General features: G+C 61.3%; 6 protein-coding genes across 6 annotated transcripts, besides 1 other annotated feature; all 6 read left to right on the top strand.

The window, feature by feature from the left end:
- Positions 1–320: 320 nt before the first annotated feature.
- On the top strand, positions 321–938 carry LPMP_080780 (hypothetical protein; the record flags this gene model as incomplete). Its single annotated transcript, XM_010705906.1, has 1 exon — positions 321–938. The coding sequence occupies one exon, from the start codon at positions 321–323 to the stop codon at positions 936–938; it is 618 nt and encodes a 205-aa protein (XP_010704208.1).
- Positions 939–2066: 1128 nt separating this feature from the next.
- LPMP_080770 (hypothetical protein) lies at positions 2067–8330 on the top strand (the record flags this gene model as incomplete). The annotated part of the gene is made up of 1 exon (XM_010705905.1): positions 2067–8330. One exon carries the CDS (start codon positions 2067–2069, stop codon positions 8328–8330), a length of 6264 nt encoding a protein of 2087 aa, XP_010704207.1.
- A 2332-nt stretch (positions 8331–10662) lies between these two features.
- On the top strand, positions 10663–15192 carry LPMP_080760 (mitochondrial DNA polymerase beta-PAK, putative; the record flags this gene model as incomplete). The annotated part of the gene is made up of 1 exon (XM_010705904.1): positions 10663–15192. The coding sequence occupies one exon, from the start codon at positions 10663–10665 to the stop codon at positions 15190–15192; it is 4530 nt and encodes a 1509-aa protein (XP_010704206.1).
- Positions 15193–16728: 1536 nt separating this feature from the next.
- Positions 16729–17859, top strand: LPMP_080750 (mitochondrial DNA polymerase beta; the record flags this gene model as incomplete). The annotated part of the gene is made up of 1 exon (XM_010705903.1): positions 16729–17859. One exon carries the CDS (start codon positions 16729–16731, stop codon positions 17857–17859), a length of 1131 nt encoding a protein of 376 aa, XP_010704205.1.
- Positions 17860–18237: 378 nt separating this feature from the next.
- Positions 18238–18672: a repeat region.
- Positions 18673–19495: 823 nt separating this feature from the next.
- On the top strand, positions 19496–21013 carry LPMP_080740 (hypothetical protein; the record flags this gene model as incomplete). The annotated part of the gene is made up of 1 exon (XM_010705902.1): positions 19496–21013. The coding sequence occupies one exon, from the start codon at positions 19496–19498 to the stop codon at positions 21011–21013; it is 1518 nt and encodes a 505-aa protein (XP_010704204.1).
- Positions 21014–22878: 1865 nt separating this feature from the next.
- On the top strand, positions 22879–24048 carry LPMP_080730 (hypothetical protein; the record flags this gene model as incomplete). Its single annotated transcript, XM_010705901.1, has 1 exon — positions 22879–24048. The coding sequence occupies one exon, from the start codon at positions 22879–22881 to the stop codon at positions 24046–24048; it is 1170 nt and encodes a 389-aa protein (XP_010704203.1).
- Between the last annotated feature and the right edge of the window lie 805 nt (positions 24049–24853).

The following is a 24853-nucleotide window of genomic DNA, read 5'->3' as shown; positions in this document are numbered from 1 at the left end:
GGTGGGCAGGGACGGCGCGCCGGTGAGGGAGTCGGCGCGTTGCTGCCCCGCACCCGGCGATGGGCCCGCGGCAGGCGGAGTCGTGGGGCCGAGTGTGGTTTCGCTCATGGCGGAGCTCGTCTTCATGTGTTGTATGGCGGAGAGAATGGGCACACTGAGACGAGAGAAGAAAACCAACCCTCCCCGAGGACATGCCTCTTGTTGACTCACGACCCCTCATTTTTCCCCTTTCCCTCTCTCCCACGCTTTATCTCGCACACGCATGCTCTTCATCCCTTCCTGTCTCTTGGCCTTTCATGCCATAATGTTTTACAGTGTCTATGTCCTCTCGAGCTGCCGCAGCCACTGCTGTGGCGAAGGTCAGCCGCCTCGTCTCCCCACGTCTCCGCATCATCCAGCGCGACTACCTCACCCGCCGCGGCGGCCGTACACATCAGGTGCGCTCGGCCGTCGCGGTCGACTACACGCCAACGTACTTTGCGGCTTACAAGAACGATGCGGCACAGTGCCCGCGGCTCATCGATGCTGAGGTGGTGCATGGCGATGAGCAAGCGTTCTGGTCGGCTCGCCGAGACTTCTACCGTAGCGGGGCATCGCGGTCGTACTACCCCACATGGGACCGGCAGGCGCAGGCGCTTATCATGCTCACTCGCGAAGTCCCACGCATTCCACAGGAGGCCTCCTTTCGTCTGTTTACACTGGGGTTGAGGATGATGTTGCTGCCGCGGCTGATGGTTGGTGCGGAGCTGATGTTGCCGTCATGGGTGACAATGAACGCGGAGGCGTTGCTGGGTGAGGCTTTAGACGAGAAGATGGCGAAGACGGCTGGCGACGGCAAGGCGACTGGTGCGGCAGCGGATGCTGCTGCTGCTCTGTCCTCGACATCTTCGGTGGGTACTGGTGAAAGTGGCGACTCGGCGAGTGAGGAAAAGAAGTAGCAATGCGAGAAGGCAGCGGCAGTGCTACTTCTTTTCGTGCGTTGTAGCGTCAACGGTTTGCCTCTCCCTCTCACGACGGCAATCTGCGCTCCTTATCATCCATCCCTCTGCCTGATGCGTAGTGATGCGTGAGAGGAGTGTTGCCCTAGGCTTCGATGGCGGTGGGCTGTTCTGCTTTGGCAGCTTTTCGAAGCGTTCGCGCTCTTTTCTCTCTCTATCGTTCATGTGCGTGCCTGCGCCTGTGTGTCGTAGCTCTTGCGGCGCGATTCGTTCTGCGATATCGCTGTCCGCGCGTTAACGAGTGTGGCGATGATTGTGACTGTGTTGGACTGCGCTCCGAGTAGCTCACGGAAGACGGCGAGGAAAAAAACAAATGCCGTGGCAACCGACGAGGTACTTCTCCGGAAGGGAGCGATGCTGCAGAGTGGTGGTCGCATGGGGGACGCTTGCTCCTGGAACTTGTGCTTATTCAACTCCCTTTGTCGCGCCACACCCCGCCATGGTGCAGGGACTGTGGAGGGGGTAGTGCTTCTCTGGAGCGTGTGTGTGTGTGTGTTGGCCGAAGGGGACGTGGTACGCCGGAGAGGGGGGGGAAGCGGGGGCGGGGTGGGTGGGAGAAGAGGGGGAGAAAGACAGCGTGACGACTACGTGCGCCTGTCTCTCTCTCTCTTTGTATGGTGGGCGAGTGAAGTGTGGGGTGCAGCGCCATCACGTTGGCCCGCCCATCTGCTTCCTCGCCAGCGACGGCTCACCGATGCTCTTGGATACGCTTCACCTGCGCACTTGGTCGCTTTCCCCCCTCTCTCTCCCTCCCTCTGGTCGGTCATCTTCCGCTTTACGTTTTGGTTTCCGTTCTACTTTCCCCCTACCTCGCCTACTTTTTTTTCCTCTTCGCGTGCGGGGAAAGTAGAGAGTTGTGGTGTGTAGTTGGGCAGCCCAGTACCGACACGCCTACACTTACTCAGACAGAGACAGAGGCTGCGCCTGTTGGGTCGCTCGTTGGCCGCCGCTGCCCTTACACAACTTCCTGTCCTTTCCTTAGCCTTTTCTCTCTCTATTGGGAGGCACCGCCCCTACGACGAGTATCACCCGCTCCCCCCCTCCCCCTCCCACCTACCCAACAGGCGCATGTCACGCTACATCCAGTTGCTGGGCTCTGACACGCCTAACGGGTACGGTGGGTGCTGCTACTACGGCCCGCTCGATCATCCTGCGCTGCGTGAGTCCACCTTCACCTGCTCAACGGGGTCGAGTTCGTCTACCGGGGTGGTGCCACCACAGGCTTCAAGACACATCGGCGCTGTTGATGCCGAATATATGTTACAGTCGGGCGCTGAAGTTAGTATTTCCGCGCCTACGCTTGAGCTATCAGTGCGTGCACGTGCCCACGACACGCTTCACCAGCCCTCCCCGACGAAGGAGGCAGCCGAGTCTGCGGTGTCCCCGTTGCGGAACTACTCCTCGTACCTCGCGGCGAAGCGACCAACGTGGCCGCGAGCTGGTTTACTCCACCCCTCCACACTCCTGCATCCACGGTCACCATCGCCATCCGTATCACCATCAGCGGTAGCAGCGGCGTCAGCGCCGCACGTGACGGGAGACGCCGGCTTAAGTGGCGGTGAGGGCTACATCTTCTTCAACTGTCCAGAGGGCACACAGCGGTTTAGCTCGGAGGCGAACATCAAGCTCAAGAAGGTGCGAGGCTTCTTCTTCACGCGGTGGAGCAGCACAGGGGCCAGTGCATCTCCTTCCACTTCCGCCACTATCGCCGGTTCCGCAGAGGATGAGCAGCACAGGAGCGCATCAGCGGACTCCGTCGCCGATTCCGCACATGCGACGATGTTAGAGGGGCCTGTCGGCGCGGCGTCGGCTGTGATGGGACTGCCTGGCATGCTCTTTACTATCAACGATGCCGGCGTACGGCATGCCACGTTCTTCGGCCCAAGCGTGGCCCTAGACGGCCCACAGCAGCTCGCTTGTATTGATGACCTCACGCCGGCCAGTGTACGCAACGGCGATGGTGGCAGCAAGCCCCACAACACCAGTGCGCATACCCATGCGCATGTTTGCACCTTTTCGTGTGCTTGCGACTCAGTTGCGACTTCATCAACAGGAAGATCAACGGTAGCTGCAGCAGGAGCCCAGCAATCCCCGCCACTACCGTCGACTGGTCTGCGTGGCTTCTTGACGGCGCTACGCTTCCACTACTTCCAGTACCGACCTATGATTTTCCGGCAGCTCCACGGAGTCGTGAGAAAGGCGACCGATGAAGCGGTGGGCTGCAGCCACGGTGACACCCTCGCAAGCATGACGGCGACTGCCGGGAACAACCAGCTGTACTTTGTGGAAACCGTGGGTGAGCCAACGATGTTGCACGGCTCACGAGAGGGTGGCCCACTGGCGGACGCGTCACCGTTTGTTCATGCAACACTACCCCTCAGCTCGCAGAGTCTTCTTGTGGCGTTTCGCGTATCGGGTGGCCATAGAAATGGCGAGAAGGCGAGCGCCACGGCCGCCGCCGCCGCGAGTGATGTGATGCTCAGCCTGTCACAGCCGGCGTCTCCGCCCACGATGACCGAAGGGGAGCAGTGGCGTCATTTGCATTCCTCAGTGCTCACAGAGGGACGAAACGAAAGGACAGTCGCGGGTGCGTCAGCGTCAACGGTGTCCTTCACGGCCCCAACGAGTCATGATGTGGTCTTTGGCTACGCGATCATCGTGGCGCCGGGGTCGAGCTTTGACGCCGCCAAGGCGTGCGCCCTGGGTGTCCGCTCGGGCCCCAAGTACGGCCAGCTCAAGCTAGGGATGTGCGTTGAGGCAGACATGGTGGTGGACGCGGTGGACAGGTCAGTCGGACCAATGCCGCCCTCGCAGAATGCTAGCGCTTCCCGTGGGCACGTCAGCGGCCAATCGCCGACCCCAACTCAGCGCTGGGTGTACCCACATCAGGTGATGCGGCCCACCGCGGCAACGAAGCATGCATATATCTCGCTCGTGCTGGATGGCGATCGGCCAGAGGATGTGCGAGAGGCACTTACGCGACTGTTAGGCAGCTCCTTCCGTGAGAGTGTGGGCTTGCCTGAGAAGGGCTCTGCTGCTGCGTGCGAGGAGGCTGCCGAGAACGACGACGCCTGCCGCAACACTGCGGTAGGTGAGCACGGCGGTGGGGTACTTCAGCGACTGCTGCGCGAGCATTTTCCGCACCTCGCGTATTACTACGAAGAGGAGGAGGAAGTGGGCGAGGGGGTGACGGCAGCGCCACCCCATTCCCAAAAGCCACGCTGGAGTCGACGACCGCGTCAGCTCGCCGTGCGGCACGTTGTTCACGTGCAGCCGACGTCGTACTTTGCTGAGTTTGAGCATCGCTGCCGTCCGAGCGCGCTGCCCTGCTCGTCACGCCACGAAGCTGGCGCACCCAGCGTCTACGCTGCCTACAACGCGTACATATTTTCTGATGTTGCTGGTCAGCACGACCCCCTTCATCAACATCGACACGTCTGCCGCTCAGAGGGTCACCGCGAGGAGGAGGCGGTCGCGGAGAAGGCCGAGAGGGGCAGTGACGCGGTCGTGCCTACAGACGCACTCTTGTCGTCACGGCAGAAGTCTTCTCGATCTCTGCCAGCAGTGCAGCTTTCGCTGACCCCGTCGCTGTCCTTCACTCTTCACGACATGGCCGAAGATGCTGATGATGACGCGGGGATGGGCGAGGAAGGGGAGTGCGAGAGCAGCTCTAAACCGACCGGGGAAGCGCACCGGAGACACTCGCCGCAGCTGCTGCACGGGTGCCCTCCAGCGGCACGACTGCCACGGCGCACGACATGGCACCTGTTTACCAGCTACGTGCAGCGGCACTTCACAGCTTTCCCGACGGCGCTTGTCCACCGTTATCATCTACACCATCTTGCACCTTCGCTCTTTCCTATCGTGGGAGCGACAGCGCTGGCGAAAAGAACTGGTGGCGCTGACCACGTCTCTGAGAATGGCACCGCCCGTAGCGGCGTAGCGGGAGAGTCGACTAGCTCGGCGGAGGCTTCCGACAGCGGTGGCGCAGTGCGCACGCAGCGCGCAAAGACAAGCGCATCGGACTTGAGCATCACCTCTGCAGACGACAGCGTAGTGTACTGGCCCTACTCACTGAAGCTGCGGTGCGTCCCTGAGGCAGCGGTGCAACTGTTTTGCAGAAATCAAGGCGCTGAAAAGAAGAAGACTATCCAAGTACAGCAGCGGACAGAGCTGGCAGGGTCGCTGCGGCTGGTACCATCTGCTGTTAACGCTTCTTCAGGCCACGCTACTGCTGGTGTTACTTCTTCTTCCCGTCCCCTGCCGACTCCCCGCAAGCGCGAGCGGCAGACGAGCTCGAGCCCTGATACCCCGTCAGCAACGGCCTGCAGAGCGCGTGCTAGTGCTTCCGCTTCGACTGCAACTGCCGCAAAGCCAAGAGAACTAACACCACCACTACCACCATCAGCAGCAGCTCGCACTCGGCCTCCCTCAGCACCACCGCGCCACGTTGCTGTTGTGGATGGCGTTGCGTCGTTGCTGCCGTACCCCACACCGGCCTCCGCGCTGGCCCTTCTCTCCGCCACATTTCTGCGCTCACTGAAAACAAACTCTGCTGCTGCAACGAGGACTGGAAGCGCATCCGTGGCGGCCTCGACGTCGACTGAAAGACACATGAACAGGGACGACAGCTTCGAAGCCTTGCAGCAGGCTGTGGATATGGCCAGCACCGGAACTAGCGGCATTGGCGGTGGCGCACTGGGGTTTCTTGGCACCGGGTCTGCTGTCCCCAGCAAGTACCGCAACGTGAGCGGCACCTTCCTCGAGCTGCACCTTCCCTCTTACTGCTTTCCAGGAAGGGGCTGCCCTGCTAAGCGCCTGTTCCACGAGGATGACCGCGTCAATGCCTCGGAAACTGCGTCGGTGGTGGCAGAGGATACGCCGTCGGCGACGCGTGCCAGGCCCCCTGCGGGTGAGGCGGCTTGCCCGTGGGGTGGAGATGATGTCTTGCTTGACGTTCACTCGACTAACTCTTCCGCACGCTCGCATGCCCCTGCCGCAGCTCGCATCGATGGCTCGCAGCCGGCGGTGCCACCACGCCTGCCATCAACACCGATGTCATTGGGGTTTCAGCAGCTTCGACGTGGGGTGGTAATCCTGGACTTCGGCGAGGGGAGTACCGGGCAGCTCGCCTCTCTCTGTGGGCATCTCCGTGGCGGCGGCGCATGCAGTCATCGCTCACCTTGCTGCTCCTTGTCCACTTCACCGCTGCACTGTGCACTTGGCGGCCATCAGGAGAGCGGCAGGGACCGGTGTAAAGGTGCCGGCGACCACGGGGAGGACGCAGGGAGCAACGCTCTCTCTCTCCACACAGCCTCCGCAGCGGGTTTCACGGAGATGGAGGATGATGCAGACAAACGTCTTGGAGAGTTTGTGCTGGACATTATACTCGTCTTCATATCCCATGCTCACGCAGACCACCACCTCGGCCTCATGTCCCTCCTCACGCTGCGCCATCAATACCTCCAGCGCGGCCAATCCGCCTTGCCGTCGGTTCCAAAGCTACTCGTCGTGTGCCCGACAGAGGTCTACGCGTTCATGATGGACACCTGGGGCGGCACGGCACCCTACAGGACATGGCTTCATGAAGAATGCGTCTTTGATCTGATGCCGCCACCGGCTAGTGCCCTTCACAGCAAGGGGGTGCTGTCGGGTGTTTTGGCGAGGGAGGAAGGCGGTGCTGCGCCGCACGGGCGCCAGCAAAAGCCTCACGCCGTGGCCCCCGTGGCTGACAACAGCACTCGTGACAGTGCGGATGGTACGGAGCCCGAGCGTGACTCCGTCGATGGTGGTGATGTGGACCCCGGTCGTGCCGCATCATTCACGCATCGCTGTCCTCATCGTCATCGTCCCACTCTCCACTCCTCCGACTACCAACCAGAGCAGCAGCATGTCGTGCCGATGCGACTGCTGCAAGCGCACCTCGCTGCGTGGAACCGAGCCATCGCAGTCGGCATCCGGGATCACCAGCGGCAACCTCTCTCCGACTTGCCCCTCTTATCTTCCGCTGAACCGCTGGCTGCCACCTCTATGACGGCCGCGCGCCGTGTTGACGGTGATGGCGATGCCGCTGCGGCAACGGCAGCGGCGGCAGCGTTGGGGAGGGACAATGTCTGGTGGGATGCGGAGGTGATCACCGTAGACCACCCCGCCAATGCACATGCGCTGCTCTTGCGATTTCCTTTCTGCTCCCCGGTGACGGAAGCGAAGCGCCAGCGCGGTGTGTGCAGTGAGGCGTCGGATGGCGGTGCCACCTGCGCGGCCAATCCAGACGCGGCTGAGGCTGCGACTGGACGACAGCGCAGCGCAGAGCTGTTCTCATGCATCCCTGATAGCTCTCGTGTGCTGCTCTTCTCAGGCGACACACGCCCGTCGTCCTTCTTGGTAGAGCAAAGTTGGGCCTTTGCCGCATCAACGCGGAATTCGCTGCCCAGATGCTCTGGCTCCTTCGAGCTCACTGATGGAGGTGGTCTCGTGACTGGCAAAGCTGACTCAGGCAGGGCTTTCGAGGAGGAGGAGGGGGTGGTCCTCGAGGCGAAGCTGCACGGAAGCGGCACCGTTGGTAGACTTCAAAGGGCAGCGCTAGCGCGACTGCCAACTTCGCTGCTGCCGTCGTCGTCGACGCCGCCATCCTCTCCGTCTTCGCCTGTGTTCATCCTCGTGCACGAGGCGACGTTTGGCCCCGGATTCGAAGACGAGGCGGTTCGCAAGAAGCATTCGACTCTTCCCGAGGCACTCCGCATCGGCGCCGCGGTGCAGGCGGAATACATCGTCTTGAACCACTTCTCTCAGCGCTACCCAAAGCTGCCGGGCTTGTCGAAGGAGCTGCTGGGCGGACGGTCGACGAGCCTCGTTTGTCAACGCCGTACGCGAGCCTTCGCCGCAGTACCGGCGACATCGGCGGTGACTGGTGCGGGGGCAGAGCACCCTGCAAACCTTGTCGATGATGGCGTAGGGGGGGATAATGCGCCAAGGTCAAGTGACTCCGGCGAGCAACAGAGGTCCACAGGAAAGGCTTCATCAACGGCTCCGCGAGAGGATGGCGGCCACACCAAAGGTGATCGGGGCGCTGAGCAGACGGAGGACTCGGGGCCGCCACTGCCGCCGCCACCTGCTGACGCTGCCGACGCAGCTGTATCGCTGTACGCCAACATGTCCTTCGCCTTTGATCTCATGTCCGTCTCTTTCAGCGACATGCAGCGCGGTCTTGTGTCGCGACTTACGCCGACACTCGTGCGATTGCTGGAGGAGTACGACTCGTGGGGCATCGGCACGACTCAGCGGATTCGAAGCGGCGGCGAAGGCAGCGGTGGTGGTTGTCCACCGAAGTAGCAGCCGCAGCAGCCGTGCGCTACCCCGCCAACGACGATTGCATGTGAGCAAGTGGGCAGTGACGGCAACAAGAGTAAGGTGAGTAAGCAGGCCGCGGCTCACGGCGAGCCCACATAACAAGCGAAAAGCAAACAACGCTCTGCGGAGGAGCGATTGCAGCGGAGAGTGCGGCGCTGATACGCGTCAGCTGTGCTTTTTCCTAATGCGAGTAAGACATGCGATGAGCTCTTCCCGATCTGCACGAGGGGTTGTCTGTGGGGAGGTGGAGGGGCGTGTGAGGTTGTAGAATGCCGCTCGGTTCCTGCCCAGCAAAGGACAACTGATAAGGCTGAGATGACGGGGGGAGAGGGACGACCGAGTGAGCGAGAGGGAGAGAGAGAGAGCGATGGCGTTTTCCTCCTCCTCTTCCCCTCCCCCCCAATCTCCTTCCTTCGCCCATATTTCCCCATCGCCCTACGCGGCATGCATAGACACTTGTGGAGATAAGGGGATAGAACAAGGAGAGGAGATGATGACTGATCAGGTCGTCCTGCCATCGCACAGGCCACGTGTGCCTATATCCTACGCCAGCGTGTGTGTGTGTGTGTGGTGTACGTCTTCCCTTCTGGTCTCACTGGTTGTGTTTTGTATTCCGCTGCGCGTGTGCCTCTCCACTACTTCTGCTCCCCTCGATCCGCCCTCTTCTTGCTCACCCCTTCGACGTCTCTCCCTCTCTTCTGTCTTCCGTTCATCATTTCTTCCCCTCCCCTCCCCTCCCCTCCCCTCCCCTCGCTGATGCTCTCGCCTCCTTCTCCCGCGCTCTCACGCACCACATCTGCAGGGAAAAGACGTGAGGTGTGTGGCCAACGCAGGCGAGCAACGGAGGAGGCACTAGTCGCCGCATAAGACAATTCAGGAAACAGACGCACGTGCACACTGGCACTACACACACTTCCCCCTTCCCCTCCACAGAGGCCCGGGCATAAGTCGAAAAGAGCCGTGAGGAAGTCTGCTGCGGGCCCAACACACGGTAGTGCAGTGTTCGGCCTGAGTCGAGCGTGCTGAGAGAGAGAGAGAGAGAGCGGCGCATGGACACCCACACACCTACACACGTCCGATTTCTTCACCGTCACTTTCTCGCGTCTGTGCTTCTGCCCGACTTCTCTCCTCGTTTTGCTGTTGTTGTTGTCCATCACCCCCCCCATCGCCGCACCCACACCCAGAAGAAACAGAGACAGGTGGAGGCGCGAGCCCTGTTTCTCCCTCTTCACGCGCACACGCGCTTCCCCCTTTGCTCCTTCTCCACCCAATACCCGAGCCCGCTCTACACACCGAGGCACCTATTCCCTTATAGAAGCAGAAGGTAATTTACACTCGTGCATAGACTAAGAGGATTTTTCATCGCCGCCCCTCCTTACCTCCCCCCTCATCATCATCATCATCCTGCTTTCTCACTCGCGCGTGCGTGCCTGATTCAGCTGCGTTGACGCAGTTTTTACTTCTCTTCAGCTTCCTTCCCTCCTTCCTTCCGTCTCCGTTAAGCTCTTTATTCGAACGCGCGCCTACGACCACATTAACCCGTTTCGCGTCCGAGGCACGCACGACAGCAGCACACGGACAGAATCACAGGCGTGCCACAGCCACTGGCCATCATCCCCAGCCCCAACCCTCAGCACATCACCGTGAGTAGTGAATGGTAGCGCGCAGTGTGCGTGTGTGTGAGGCGGAACCACAAGTCCATAGAAGAAGTTGGAGAGAAAGGGAAAGGTGCGCAGTCGCCGTACCTCTTTGAAACTTCTTGTGCCGACAACCGCCGCACAGCCACGTTCTCGGTGTGTGTGTGACAAGGCTGTAAAGCGCGTACGCGGCTGAATCACTGGTGCTGCTTCCGTCCAAGCACCCACACGTATGCGCTGCCAAGCCCTGCGTTCGCCACGCTCTCTCTCTTTCAGCTGCCGCCGCCACGTGTGCTCGTACGTTCTGCCCCGGAGCTGAACCGAGCGCATCTGCGCCCCCGTCTCCCCTCTCCCCTCTCCCCCTTCCCCCCCAAAGTCGAGGTCGTCCCACGTCCGAAGCACGTCGCACGTGCCTGAATGTCTGCGTACACTCACGCCCCGCACGAAGCAAGAAGTGAAGCAGCCAAAGAGGCGAATCAAAAGGGGCTCTTGTGGAGGAGTGGCGGTGCTGCTCACCATCACGTAGGCCTACGAACGACTCCCCCCCTCCCACACACACACACACGTACCCAGCGGCACAGCCACACCCCATACGCCAGCAGGTCAAGAGCCACCACGGTTCACACGCGCGCGCCTCCTTCCTATCCCAAGGCGAGCACAATAGCTGTGAAAAGCGAATGCGCTTTTTTATCAGCTCGGCTGTGCCGCGAACAGGGTGCAGCCTCCGCTGCCGCCTTGCTAACCCCCTCTCCGTAGTGGCCGCCGTTCTTGTTGCGGCATCCTTGTCATGTGCCGACAGCCAGCGTCTCGCTCACGGGCCGTCGCGGTGGTGTTCGACATGGTTGCGCGCTGGAGGGCATCTGTCGGAGACCCTCGCGATCCAGTCTGCTTCGTCAGCGGTAACGGCGTCGCTGACAGCGCAGCGGCGCGGCGTTTCGAGCACAACGAGCGCATCAGCTGATGCAGCTGCTACCGCCGCTTCTGCTGTTGCTGCTGTGGCCGCTTTGTCAACAGGGACGAAGCTGCGTCATCGACGTGGCGCTCATCGCAAGCGCGGCCGTGTCTCGGCGACGGCAGGGGTCACGCTGCCCCCCGATGTGCAGCTCGGGGATGCTAAGAGTGGCACCTGCGCTGTCGCCATCGATCCTGTTGTGTCGACGACTGTGTTGGTCAACCCATCAAAGGTATCCAGCGAGCCGCTCAGCCAACGGGCAGTCAAGAGCAGCGGCTTGGCGGCTAGGGGCGCATGCGCGCGCACATTAGGCGACGTCGCAGCCGAGGCCGAGTCACCGGCGGTCACTACTGCCGCATACCTCAACGGGCTTGGCACATCGGCTGAGAAACCTATGGCGTGCCCTCCGTCAGCTGGCGAGGCCGATGCTGCTGAGCCGGCGCTCGCGGCATCCGTGGCGGCTACCGATGCCGCCGAGATGGCCGCGCCTCGTCGCAAAGGGAGAGGCCGCAAACCACAGCGGGGCGCCAACGGAGGCCGCACAGCGGTGGAGGCGGCGACAGAGGCGACTGTGGAATCTCTCGCTGTTGCTGCTCCTGCTGCCGCCTCTAGCCCTGCCGTTGCGGCACCATTGGCAGAGGTGTCAGCGGAGGCCATTGCAATGGCCGCTGCGGTCTCGCCCGTAAAGCCGTCGCGAGGCCTAACGAAAAGGCGCTTGAGACGCAGGGAGCCTGGAGCCGCCCCTGCTGCCTCAACTGGCGACGTGGAGACGAATGAGGTGAAGACTACCAGCGTCGCAGTGGTGCCGTCTGCCACTGTCGGCCCTAATCGTGCCCCTTCCGTGACAGCAGACGTGGGTGAAGGGAAGGGCGGCACGCCCGTCGCGGAGTCGGTAAGTGCCGCAGCACCGCCTCTGCCTCCGCAACATGTGGACGCCACTTGTCGTGCCGTTACACCCGACGCCGACGCAGTTGAAGGAGGCGTGAGCAGCCGTAGCAGCAGCAGCAGCAGCAGGCGACGTATAGGTCGACAGGGGAGGCAGAAATCTGTCGGGGAGCCGGTGAGTGCGAAGGGCACAGAAGCCCTTCAGGGCAATGACGAGGTCAGTCGCGCTGCTGACGTAGATGGTGACCGAAATCACACGAGCGAGGACGGCAGTGCCCGTCAAAGTGGCCGACGGCAGCGATCCAGCTCGCGCACCCGCAGTGGCAAGCGCCTGCGTGCTACATCACCGACAGCTGACATCGGGGCTGTAGGAAAAGGCGCCATCGCTGCTGCCGTGGCCAAATCGGCCGCCGAGGGCGTGAGGGGCGCCGCAGAGCAAGCGCCAGTGACCGGCGGAGCGACAGCAGGAGGAGCGACGTTGGCGTCCTTCTCGCTTCTCACCACGGCAACGCCTCCCCAGCCTGCGAGCAAGACCACCACCACCAGCTTCACGACGGTGGATACGAAGGCACCAGCTGCTTTCACCGCGGAGCTGGGGTCGTCGGAGTCGAAGACGGGAGCCGATGTCGAGCTTTCAGCAGAGGCCGTCGGGACCACTGCCACCTCTTGCGCGTCCAGGGGCAATAGGCGGCCTCGAGGCAATCGGATGAAAGGGAGGCATCGTGTCTCTGCTGCCGTCACGGATGGCAGCGGCGACACCGCCACTGCCGCTGCCGGACCCGCCGCGACGGCGGCAGTGGAGGATGGGGAGACGGCAACGACACCGCCGTCTGCAGCCACTGTCTCGTCTGCGTCGGTGGACTCCTTCAAGAAGCTCTTCGCCACTGTCGACGTGGCAGCCGTTGAGGCCGCGAAGGGACTCTCCTCTCTCGCCGCAAAAAAACGTCTGGCTGCACAGATCATTCGCCGTCGCTGGCAGCTGCAGCGAGGGCTCAAGTTGTCCCCACAAACCCTCCCATCCACCACCACATCAACAGCCGACGAGGCAAGCACTACGGCAACCTCAGCTGCGGCGAAGGATGACGAGGTGGCAGCAGCCGAAGCAGCGGCACCTACGTCGTCCGCACCTTCTTCGTCGCCGTCCTCGCGCCGACGCTTGAAGCGAGGAAAGAAGTCAGCTTTGGTTGAAGCGGCTGTGCTGTCACTAACGGCAGCTGAGTTGCTACCGGAAAAGCCGGCGCGGGGCGGCGAGGCACCCGCTGCAGGTGGAGTCAAGCCGAAGAGCCGTACCACTAAAAGGGGTGGCAAGCTTGGTGGGTCGGCGGCGAAGAGGCATGGCGCGGGCACGACTGCCATAGCGGCAGCAGCGTCTGGTGCACCCGTGGCGGAACCGGCCAAGGCTGCTGAGGTCGAAGATGCTGTTCGTGACGCCGAGGCAGAGGCAGATGTGGCGGCGGCAATGGCAACCGCGGTGGAGTTGGCGTCAAGGCCGGAGGTCGTCAATGACGAGTTCTCGCTAGCACTGCAGACAGACGACGGCGCCGTTGCTGATACGACGTCGATACCCCACTCTCTCGCTGCCCTCGTCCCCAGCCGTGCATCGCAGAAGCCGAAGTTATATGGTGCGGGAGACTTGAAGGTAACTTCAGGCGCCAAGGGCAGCAGCAGCAGCGGTAGCACTGGCGGATCGGGGAATTGTGCTGGTGGCAGCAGCAGCAGCGGTAACGGTAGCAGTGGCAAGGCTGGCAAAGGTGCGAACTCGAAGGACACGCTGTTCTTCCCCGACTACCGTGAGCGCGTCGTGCAGCTCTTTGAGCAACTTGCCCAGATCAACAGCGCCCTTGGCGAGCGCTTTAAGTCGCAGTCGTACGGGCGCACGGTAGAGCATTTAAAGCGTGGCGACAAGGTGTTTCAGCTGCTGCCGCCGAACCTGCTGCCGCTGCCAGAGGACGACCCGGAGAAGAAGGCGGCGGTTGAGGCGCTCTACAAGGACGACTCGGCGGCTCAGAAGAGGCGCGCTGAGGAGGTGGAGCGGAACCGGGCGAAGCGCAGTCTCGTCCTTTCCCCTGATAACCTCATTCCAGGTCTGGGGACGAAGCTGCGGGAGAAAGTAATCGAGATCCTCGTGACAGGTGGCTTGGAGGAACTGCATCGGCAGGAGGCAAAGCCAATCATTCGCGCCATCCGCGAGCTCACGCAGGTGCACGGCGTTGGCCCACGCACCGCCATTGACTACTTTAAGAAGCACGACATCAGCACCGTCGCGCAGCTTCGCGACTACGCCATCAAGGCAGGAGAGCTTGACATGAACAACAAGGACAGCGGCAAGCCGTCAAATCTGGTGGCCTGCTCTGACAAGTCCAAGTTCCACCTGAACGACGCGCAGCGGCTCGGGCTTGTCTACTACGAAGATATGTGCCACCGCATCCCACACGACGAGGGCCGCCTACACGAGGCATTCATGAAGCTGCGCATGCGCAAGTACCTTGGCAAGGACTACGAGCTCGTCGTATGTGGCAGCTACCGGCGTCAAGTTGAATCTGCTGGGGATATCGATGTGCTCATCACGCACAAGCGCAGCGCGGCGGAGGGAAGCAGCGGTGACAGTAGCAGCGGTGGTCGTCTGCTGTTACCACCGTCGGAGGTGCTTGGCGCGTTTCTCGCTGGGCTCAAGGCGGACAAGTACATCGAGGCCACGCTGGCACAGGGGCCGACGAAGTTTATGGGGCTGTGCCGCTTGCGCGCGATGGAGAATACGTCTGCAGCAGCTGCTACCGGCAAGGGAAAGGCAGCGAAGGCAAAGAATACAGCGCGGCCCAAGTTCCGCGCCCGCCGTCTTGATGTCCGCTACGTGGACTCGGACGGCTTTCCGGCCGCGATGCTGTACTTCACCGGGAGCAAAAACTTTAACGTCATTATGCGTAGTGAGGCCATTAAGAAGCACTGCATCCTCAACGAGTACGGCCTCTTCCGCAAGCCAACACGCAGGCAGATGCAGCAGTACGGCGTTCTGCAGAGGAACCCGAACATGACCTTCCATGATATGGTTACCCGTCTCGCCCGCTTTGACCTCTCTGCCATCAAAGGCGGCGAGGATGAACTCACCAGCGATCCGTCTGCGGTGCCCGCTGATGCTTCGACTGCTGCCGGGAGCGGTGCTGGCAGCAACGCAGACGGCGCGTCGGCAAAGGTGACGGCCGCGGCCAAGAAGGTCAAGGGGAAGGGGAGGGAGAAGACGAAGCAGGAGCTTGCCGAGCTGCGCGAGATGGCGAGGATTGTGGAGCGGCAGCGAGTGAAGGCGTCTACAGAGCGTGAAATCTTCGAGGCGCTGGGCATGGACTACGTCTCTCCAAAAGACCGCAGCGTGTGAGGAATGATGCAAGATGCCTCAAGTACCTCTCTCTGTCTGTCTGTCTGTCTCTCTCTCTCTCTGTCTGTCTGTCTTTGCAGGCCTTCTGCTACGAGGGAAGAAGGCGCATTGCCCCCCTCTTCTACGTTTCTTTCACTGTGTCGCCTGTTGTCTCACATGTGCGCGCCTACTATTCGCGTGTATGGGTGGGTGGCATGGCGCCGTCGTCTCCCCCCCTCTCTCTCTCTCCTTGGAGCGTTTCCTCCTCTCTCTCGTTAGTCTTCTTGATGAAATTTCCCCCCATTTTGTTTCCTTTGGGTTTTGGTGTACCGCGTAGCGGAGATTATTTTTAGATACTGCCGGTGCGCGCTGTGGGTCGCACGCCACATGTGGGGAATATCGCGGACGATGTGCGTCGCGGGTTGTGGGTGTTGTTGGGGTCATTTAGGCGCGCACGTACGTGCAGGTGTGCGCGCCTCTTCTTGGATGCTCTTTGGGTGGGCTTGTGTTCTCTGTGAGACAACCGCAACGACAACCACAATGAAAGGCGACGGTAGCGGAGAGAGAGAACGCCCAAGAAGCCGAGGCAGAGGATGGAGCGCATGGCGCAAGCGTACGTCCCGCCATCAAGGCGTTGCCTGCAGGCGCGCACGCTGTGCAAGTGTTTGGGCCCTTCCCCCCCTCCCTCCTTCCCACCATTCAAGGGGGCGCCGCCACGCTGTGACTGACCACTGGCAGGGGCGTCATTGTGGAGGGAGGGAGAGGTGGAGGAAGCAAGGATGAGCGGAAGCTGCTAGCGCCTACTCTACCGCTGCCCCCTGGCGCCTCTGTTCTTTTCCTTGGACCCATCTCGCGCAGCGCCTCTCTGACGGTGCCACTACTGTCATTTTGGCTGTTGGCGCACGTTGATGTGGAGCTTCCAGGATGGCGACGATGGCTGCATGTGACTGCCCTCACATCCTATACAGACCCATACGCACCTTTGGAAGCAGCCACCCTCCTCCTCTCCCTCTGCCTCCCCCCTCTCTCTCTCTCTCTCTTCCTCCCTCCCGTCGCGCGCATCGCGCAGGCATCGCCGAGCACACTTCTCTTTTTACGTCAAGCGTGACATCTGCCTACACCCACCGCCTTCACGGACACACTCCCGCATACATACAGGCGTGCCTTCCCCAAATTAACCGTGGCACAGCGACGCCCTCGAGACAAGGCAAACGCGATCTAACGCGTCATCGCGACGCCACTTTTTAGGTATACGCCAAACTCCCTTTCACCCCCCCCCCCACATTAAAGCCGCGGACTCGCAACGGCACGGCAGACACACCGCGTGGACACACACGTTCACGTCTTGCACTAGAGCGACCGAATACACTGTAGAGAGCGAGAGAGGCAGCCATACACACACACAGAGGCACGGACCCGCGGATATATCCACGGTCCTTGGGGATACGGACTCTTGCTTCTTCACTGATCTGACGCGCCTCGTCCCAGCTGCGTGTGGGTGCATCCTCCCCCCTCCCCCCCTGTACCCTCACGTTCTTCCTCACGGGCAGACGGAAAATGCTCCGCTGGACATTTCTGCGTCGCGATCATCGCGAGAACATCATCCGCATCTTCCAGGAGATGGCAGATTTGAACAACGCTCTCGGAGAGAAGTATAAGGTGAGCAGCTACCACCGCAGTATTGAAAGTCTCAAGACAAACCTTGACAAGCCCCTCAACACCCCACAGGACCTGAAGGCGTTCTCCGGCATCGGGGCGAAGCTGTTGAAGAAGGCGGAGGAGATCATGGCTACCGGGAAGCTCGAAGAGCTGGAGAGCAAGACGAAGCCAAAGCTCAAAGCCATCCAGGAGCTAACGCAGGTCCACGGCTTTGGGCCTCGCGCCGCCGCGGCGCTGTTCGACCGCGAGGGCATCTTTACCGTGGATGAGTTACTGCAGAAGGCTGACAGCATCTCGTCATTGACAGACCAGCAACGTGTCGGCATCAAGTACTTCTACGACATCAACGAGAAGATTCCGATGCAAGAGAGCGTGCTGCATGAGAACTACCTGCGCGAGAAGTGCATGGAGGTGCTCGGCAAGGACTTTTCCATTCTGATCTGCGGTAGCTACCGCCGCCGCCACCCCTTCAGTGGTGATGTGGACGCGATCCTGTCGCGCACACTCGATGCTCCACCACTTAACGAGCCTGTCGCTGCCACCGGCGTGCTAGCGCACTTTGTCGAGTTCCTCGAGAGCATCAAGTACCTGGAGGCGACCATGGCGCAGGGTCCACTCAAGTACATGGGGATGGGCCGGCTACCGCCCCGTATTGTCCGTGATAAGGTTGGCCGTGAGAACACGAAGGTGTACAAGGCGCGTCGCGTCGATATTCGCCTTATCGAGACCAAAAGCGTCCCGACGGCGATGCTGACCTTCACTGGAAGCAAAAACTTCAACGTCATCATGCGCCAGGCCGCCATCAGCAAAGGGTACTTACTGAACGAGTACGGCCTCTTTAAGCTCGGCACGCCGGAAGAGGCGCGTGCGCTGTACGAGCGCATCGGCATTCGCGGCAAAAATGCTGGGGAGGAGCTCGGTGTTCCTAAGGATGAGCTGGAGGACAAGCGTGTTGAGGTGCGGTCGGAGCAGGACGTGTTCGACGTGCTCGGGATGCCCTATGCCAAGCCAGAGAACCGCGACCCGTAAAGGTGTCTTGCAGGCGCACAACGAGAGAGAGAGAGAGAGCGACAGTCGAGGAGGAGAGACGTTACGGCTGTGAAAGAGTTTCATAGAGTGTTCTGCAGCGAGCGCAATGACGCCAGTAGAGGAGGGAGGGGGGAGGCAGAAGGGAAAAGAAGGGCAGAAAAGCGTATCCGCGCTGCTGTGCTTCGCGGTGCGGCTCTTGGCGCTCGCGTGTCCTTTGCTGTTGCCAGATTTTGATCTCTCCCCTCTTTCCCCTCTCTCTCTGGCAGTTGCCCCCCTGTCTTCCGGAGGCGGTGATGCTGAGCGGTGCTTTATCGTTCTTGTTGTCTGTGTTGCTGCGCACCCTAACGACAGTGGGAAGAGGGAGGAGGGGGAGACGCACGCCTCAGTGCATGGTATCTCGGGCTACCACCTAGCCCCCCCCTCCCTCCCTCTGTTTTGTGTGGGGGAGCCGAGCAGCCCCCACCCCTGCCAATGCCGAGCCACGTCTGGCGGTGTCAGGGTCAGGCACCTACGGCGCAGGGAGGCCGGAGCGGCGCGCATCGCCAGTGGTGTCGCCGACCAGGTCGTGGGTGGCGCTGCGTCGGAGCGCGGTGCGGCAGCGAACACGTCTGTGCCCCTCGTATGGTGGGCAGGGACGGCGCGCCGGTGAGGGAGTCGGCGCGTTGCTGCCCCGCGCGTGTCTGCGGCTGCCCCGCACCCGGCGATGGGCCCGCGGCAGGCGGAGTCGTGGGGCCGAGTGTGGTTTCGCTCATGGCGGAGCTCGTCTTCATGTGTTGTATGGCGGAGAGAATGGGCACGCTGAGACGAGAGAAGAAAACCTACCCTCAGCTGGCCCACGTATGCGTCTTAACGCTTTGCTCTATGTCTCTCTGTGTGTGGTGTGGTGTGGTGTGTTGCGCTGGCGTATCCGCCGCCACACCGCGGCCTGTAGTGGCGAGGACAACGAAGACAGAAGGAGAGAGCGGTGGAAGAAAGGGAGGGAGGGGCGTACCGCATCTTCTCAGTCCCCCTCTCCTCCACTGGGAAGGCGTGTGTTGGCTGTAACGGTGTTGTGCGCTGTCCGTTCGTCTTCCCGCCACTGCACTGTTACTTTCCTCTCCTCTCTTTCTTTCGGAGCTTTTAGCGTGAGATCGACAGGAGCACAGGCAACCAACAACACAGCGAACCAACGAACCAACGAGCCTCCCCCCCCGAACTGGCCACCCCCCGAATGCGGCCGAAGGACTACGCGAGGATGGAAGACGTTAATGAGGGGTGCATCTCACAGTTGTTCCCGTGTGCATCGCGCTCTTCGTGTTACACCAACACTTCTCCTTCTCGTTGCCATCTTCTCTGTCTTGGACCCGTTGCCTTACCTTCCGCCCCAGTAGCCTGCGCGCTGGGGCATGAGGCTTACGTTTCCCAAAGGCGTATCACCACCACCGGTGCTCTCCCCTGCCACCCTCCCCCTCCCTCCTTCCCTCCCTCCCTCCCTCCCCCCCTATACTGATGCACCCAAGCGGGCAATTCTTGTTCTGTTGAGTATCGACACTGAGCAGGCCGAAGAGGCGACAGGAACACGCTAAAGGCCCCCCTCTCCTCCACTCACCACCCCGCTCAGTGTCCCCATCTCGTGCTTGGTGTATTTTATCGCCCAATGAGCTGCCACGTCCACCCGACGCAGGTCTCCATCGGTGCCGCCCCGCGCATGGCGGTGCAGGAGATGCACCCGGATGCGAAGCGCAAAGGCCGCCGTGTCGTGGCGACTATGGATCTGAAGCCCGGCAACGCGATCTTCGCCGCCCCACCGGATATCGCAGTGCTGTACTCGCCTTTTGCAAGCCACATCTGCGCCCGGTGCCTTGTCGCCGACGTTCGCGCGTGCGCGGAGCCGCACAAGGCGCATCACCACCACCCACATCAGCAGCAGCGCGTTACGCTCTCCCGCTCCCCCATTGGCGCGCCGTCTTCACTGTCGTCATCGTCCTCCTCGACTCACGCCACTGCCGCTAGCCCGGTGCGCTCTTACTGCTGTCCAAACTGTGACCAGTTCGTGCTATGCGCACCCTGCGTGGTTCAGCTGCTGCTTGACATTGGCGTGGATGTGATGAGCTCCGCTGGCACTGACGCGATCAACACGACCGCCACGGTGCTGCAGCGACGAGGAGAGGGAAAGAGGGGCATCAGTGTCGTGGATGAGCGACTCACCCTTCACCCGCTTCTCTGCGCACACGCGATATCGTGCGCATGGTACACCTCCCTCCCCGCCTCCATCCGCGCACCAGGCAACGATACGGACTTTCTGCGCTTCTGTCTTGACTATGGTGCGCGTGCGCACCTTGGCGACACGGCCATGATGCGTGCACTGGCGACACTCGACACGAACGCGAGCGTGCAGTCGAGGGAGTCGATGCAGCTTTGTGAAGTCTTTGCGCGTGACCGCGTTGTGGCGACGTTTGGGAAGGGGCCAAAAGTCACCCCCACTGCCCTCGCCACGGCAGGATCGGCAAAGCACATGGGGGGTGATTCTCTTTCAAACCAAGCCGACGCGCACGCTTCCATGAACAGCATCCACCGTGGCGGCGACAGTGACGGCCCCCGTTACCGCGGCAGCTCAACTGGGGATCCTTTTCCTCCACGTTACCCCATTGCTTGGACAGACCTCCGCGACATTCTTCTTCGAACACGCTGTAACAGCATCGGCTTCCCGTATAACACGGAGGAGACGACTGGGTGGTCGCTGCACGAGACGGTGTGCATGCTGAACCACAGCTGCGTGCCTAATGCGGCTGTTGTGATGCTGTATGACTCTGCGGATGCCATGGCGGCGACGGCGGCGCTGGCAGCACGCACCGGCGCTCCACACAGCGCGCTACCCGAGGGGCGCACGGAGGAGGCGGCTCGTCGAAAAGCCAGCGAGCGCATTGCCGCATTCCGGGCTGTCGCGACTTCGTCGGAGTCGCCGCACTCCACCTCGTACTCTCCATCGCTGGCTGGCTGGATCGGCATTGAAGCAACTCGCCCCATCGCCGCTGGCGAAGAAATCACGATCTCTTACGTGGACCTCGGCAGCTTCGGCGACGACCTGCAGACGCGCTCGCGACACCTCCTGGAGCAATATCGCTTCCTGTGCACGTGCGACCTGTGCATGCGCCAACGTTCTCAGAAGCAGTGACGCGCAAGACGGCGGCGCTTTCGCGATCCCCCACAGGTGACGCTGAGGGGGGAGAGGGGAGCTTGGCGGCGAGGCAGAGGAGAGGGGTTGGGAGGCGGCAGGGGATCGCAGTGCTCTCTCTCTCTCTTTCTCTCAGCTGTCGCATGCACAGTGTGGCGTACTGATCCTGCGCCCTTTCCTTTCTACTTCCTCTCTCTTTCCGTGTGTTCTACTCCCTCAGTTTGCCCATCCCCGTCTTCTATTTTGGCTTGCTTGAGGGCGAGAGCGAATCTACCGCCATGTCTTCCTGAGTGTACGCCTCGGTGTGATGGCCCTGCTCCAACGCCCTGGTGTCATTTCACCGACACAGTGAGAGGAGGTGGCGCTGGAGGGCGACTGGCTAGTTGGGGGACTGCTCGCGACTGACGGTAGCGCAAGGACTAAGATTACGTTCTCCAATGACGGTGAAGAGAGAGGGAGAGAGAAGATGGGTTGATGGAGGAAGGCGTCTCTTTCTCTCGCTCTCACACCCAGAAGACAACAATTAACCCCGTACAGTCACCGATAAGAAACAGCTGGATGAGGGGAGCGTGAGCGCGTTTGTGCCAGGGATGCCCCGTGGGAGCTCGTCTCTCTCTCTCTCTCTTTCTGCCTGGTAGTGTGCGCGGCGGCTCTCCGTAACCCCAGGCCCATCCCCTTTGTGTCTCTCTGCGCGGGAGCACGTAAGTGTCAGCGCTTGCGAACGAAGGACCCTACACCATCTCCCGGAGGTAAGGTTATGCTCGGCGATAGGAGCGGGGGGGGCGTGGGTAGCTTCCGTAGCCCGTGTGCACGCACCCAACACGCCACCAAAGCGAGCCAGAGACTCTTGTATGTATCCTTGGCAGCGGCACCTCTTTCCTCTCCCTCTTATTCTCTTTCGGATGCATGTTGCCGGTCACTCTCTCTCTCTCTCGTCACATGTGCCTTGGCAGCTTGCGACGACATCACCTTCCCTCACCTGCTCCCCGTCATTGCCGCTCTTTACGCTCACACACACGTGGGTGCGCTTCTCGTGTACTCTTTTTCACTTATTCTCCTTCACTCGACCCCCCTCCCCCCGGGCGTCACCTCCTTCCTCTCACGCCCGGTTGTGATATCGGCTGCATCTCTAACGCAGTGGAGTTGTGCTGTTCCCTTCTGTTTCCTCTCTCCCCTTCTCTTGACCATTCACTTCTGTCATCGCCTATTCCTCGTGCGCACGCTCTCTTGCGTTCTTCTTCTCTTCTCTTCACGTTATACCCGTGCTGACGTGTACGTGTGCGCGTCTCTCTGTGCCCTTCCCCCCTCTCTGCCTGTGTGTGGGGCTTGAGAGGTGCCCGGTACCCTTCTCGTCATCGACAGTCACTCCGCTTACAGACGCCGTTGACTCAGCGCAGTCATAAAACTACCTTCTCCCACGTGCGGCCGCTGTCTCCCCCCCACCCCCCACCCCATTCCGCTTCTTCTCCACAGGCGTTCTTCACTCTTTGCTTGCCCCTCGCCCCTCAAGGGACTTGTGTGTGGGAGGTGCGTGTGTGTGTGTGCGGGTGTGTGTCTTCTTTGAACGCTCGTCTTTGACTTCTTCTTTCGCTCTTACCGTACACCACGTCAACGTTAGCGTGTGTGGGCTGCGTGTTGGTTTGCGTCTCTGCTCGCGGGCGCTGTTGGCTGTTGCTGTGCCTATACGCTTCTTCCACTCCACATCCTTGTTCCACCACCCTTTCCTTCGCCGCCAAGGCATCCTCTCCTCGCTTCCCTGGACTGCTATAGCTTTTTCCTCCCCCCTCCCCCCCTCTCTCTCTCGTGCGCAGACAGCACCGTACGTGCCTATACACGCCTACAACACCTTTCTCTTCTCAGCGGAAATGCAGAAGCTCCGCGCCGACCTTACGAAGCGCCTCGACACCGATAATGTCACCCTAACGGCCTACCGCGACTATGAATTCGAGCGCCGCGTGAACGATGTGCGGCGCTTGCAGAGCGCCCTCAACCATTTTGACAACGCGGTAACGCAGGGCATGGTGGCAATGAAGGAAATTGCGAGCGCGTACGAGGCTGTTGGGCAGGCTTTCACGGAGCTCACCCTCACCAACAACAACCCAGTGCCCGACCCGAATGGGGGCGAGGAGCTGAGTCCGTACCCGACCGAAGCGGATGTACAGTACATGTCCCAGCCCAACACCAGCATCGTGGCGGCGGACTACGCAGCCTCCGTCGCGAGCACGCGCATGCCAGACGAGGCCAACTCGCAGGTGCGTCGCCTGGCTAAGATCTTCGCCGACGAGGCGCGCCGCATCAACGAGGGACCGCCGTTCCAGTCGTACAACGCCGGCATTCACCGTGACGTTATTACCCGGCTCCTCCCTGTCTCGGAGCACCTCAAGAGCATCGGCGAGTACCGCCACAAGCGCACCGAAGCACTGGAGCGCTACAATAAGTACAAGGCCGAGGTGGAGAAGGTGGAGAAGCAGTGCACAAAGAAGGGAAAGCCGTTCTGCGACAACAAGAGCCACAAGAAGTACGCTGAAAAGCGCGACGAGGCGTGGCGGGAGTACATCAAGCGCCGCGACAAATTCAACAGCATCTTCAGCATGCTGATGGAGGTAAACGACCACGCTGCCGCCCAGATCATCCACCGCTACCTCACGCTGAATCACGAGTATCTTCAGCAGCTCGTGGCCTCGATGGACCGCGTGCTGCCGGCGATGGCGGAGGTGTATCCTCTGAACAGCGAGTATAACAGCGTCCAGAACACGCTGATCCTTGAGGCGGTCGCCAACGCAAGAACACCCTTCGCCGACCACTCGAAGGGGCATTCGTACCGTGCCGTGCCGTGCCATGGCGGTGACGCCGAGGATGACATGGGGCACGAAGAGGGTGAGGAGGCTGTGGACCTCGATGGTGAGGCCCAGGAAAGCACCCTCACCTCCATGAGCTATGACGGTACAGACCACATCGTCGCATGCGCACGGTCAAAGCAACCGGCCGACTGCGAGACCGACGTGAAGCCATCGGTAGTGTTAGAGTCTGCATAGCAGCCGTAACACTCGGAGCTGGACGGTGTCCACCACGCCAGGGAGACGGAGGTGCGTCACGGCAACATCAAGACGTAGCGTGCATGTGTGTGTGTGTGTGAGGCAACATGGTAGACTCGCTTCCGCGTAGGCGCCCAACTGGCCGATCGCGACTGCCTCTCTGTCTCTTGTAGTTCAAGAGTACCGTAGAAAACGTGCACGCGTGGCGCGGTGCACACACCATTCAGGCTTTCCCTTCACGAGTTTCCGCAGCGGTTACCCTTTACGTGTCGGCACGCGCGCGCCTCGTTTTTTTCTCTATTGCTGTTCTCTGCAGATGTGGTGGTCTGGTGTGAGGTGAAAAATAAAGCCCCCCCTCTCTTCCCCCCCCCCCCAAAGTGAGCGAGCTTGTCGAGGGGAGGTGTGGCGCAGCTCCTGAGGCGATAGGCATGGATGGTGTACTTGTGTGCCTCCCTCACGCCTTTTCACTTGACTGCAGCCCCTCCTGTGACGGCAAATTCCCCACAGGCCTTTTACGCAGGCGCGGCGAGCGCATCCGCCGCAAGGGGCTCGCAGAGCGAGAGAGGCAGGGGTGCCTCCTGCCGTTGATGTGCTGCCGCGTGTTCTTGGGATTTGCGACTGCGTGATTGCCCCTCCTTCGGTCTGATGTTTGCCTCCCCTGTTCCCCACGTGCAGGGTTATTCGGTCGGGCCGGGCGCAGGGCGGGGTTGGCGGTGGCGGGCAGCCCTCGCCTGCGGGGAGGCCGACGCGCCGCGGTTGGGGGGCCGGGGAGGGCCTGGCCTTTGGGCCCGGGGGGGGGGGGGGG

Source organism: Leishmania panamensis, assembly GCF_000755165.1.
Source record: "Leishmania panamensis strain MHOM/PA/94/PSC-1 chromosome 8 sequence".
NCBI classification, from domain to species: domain Eukaryota; phylum Euglenozoa; class Kinetoplastea; order Trypanosomatida; family Trypanosomatidae; genus Leishmania; species Leishmania panamensis.
Note: the sequence above shows the minus strand (reverse complement) of the source record. Positions and strands in the feature narration are given on the sequence as shown.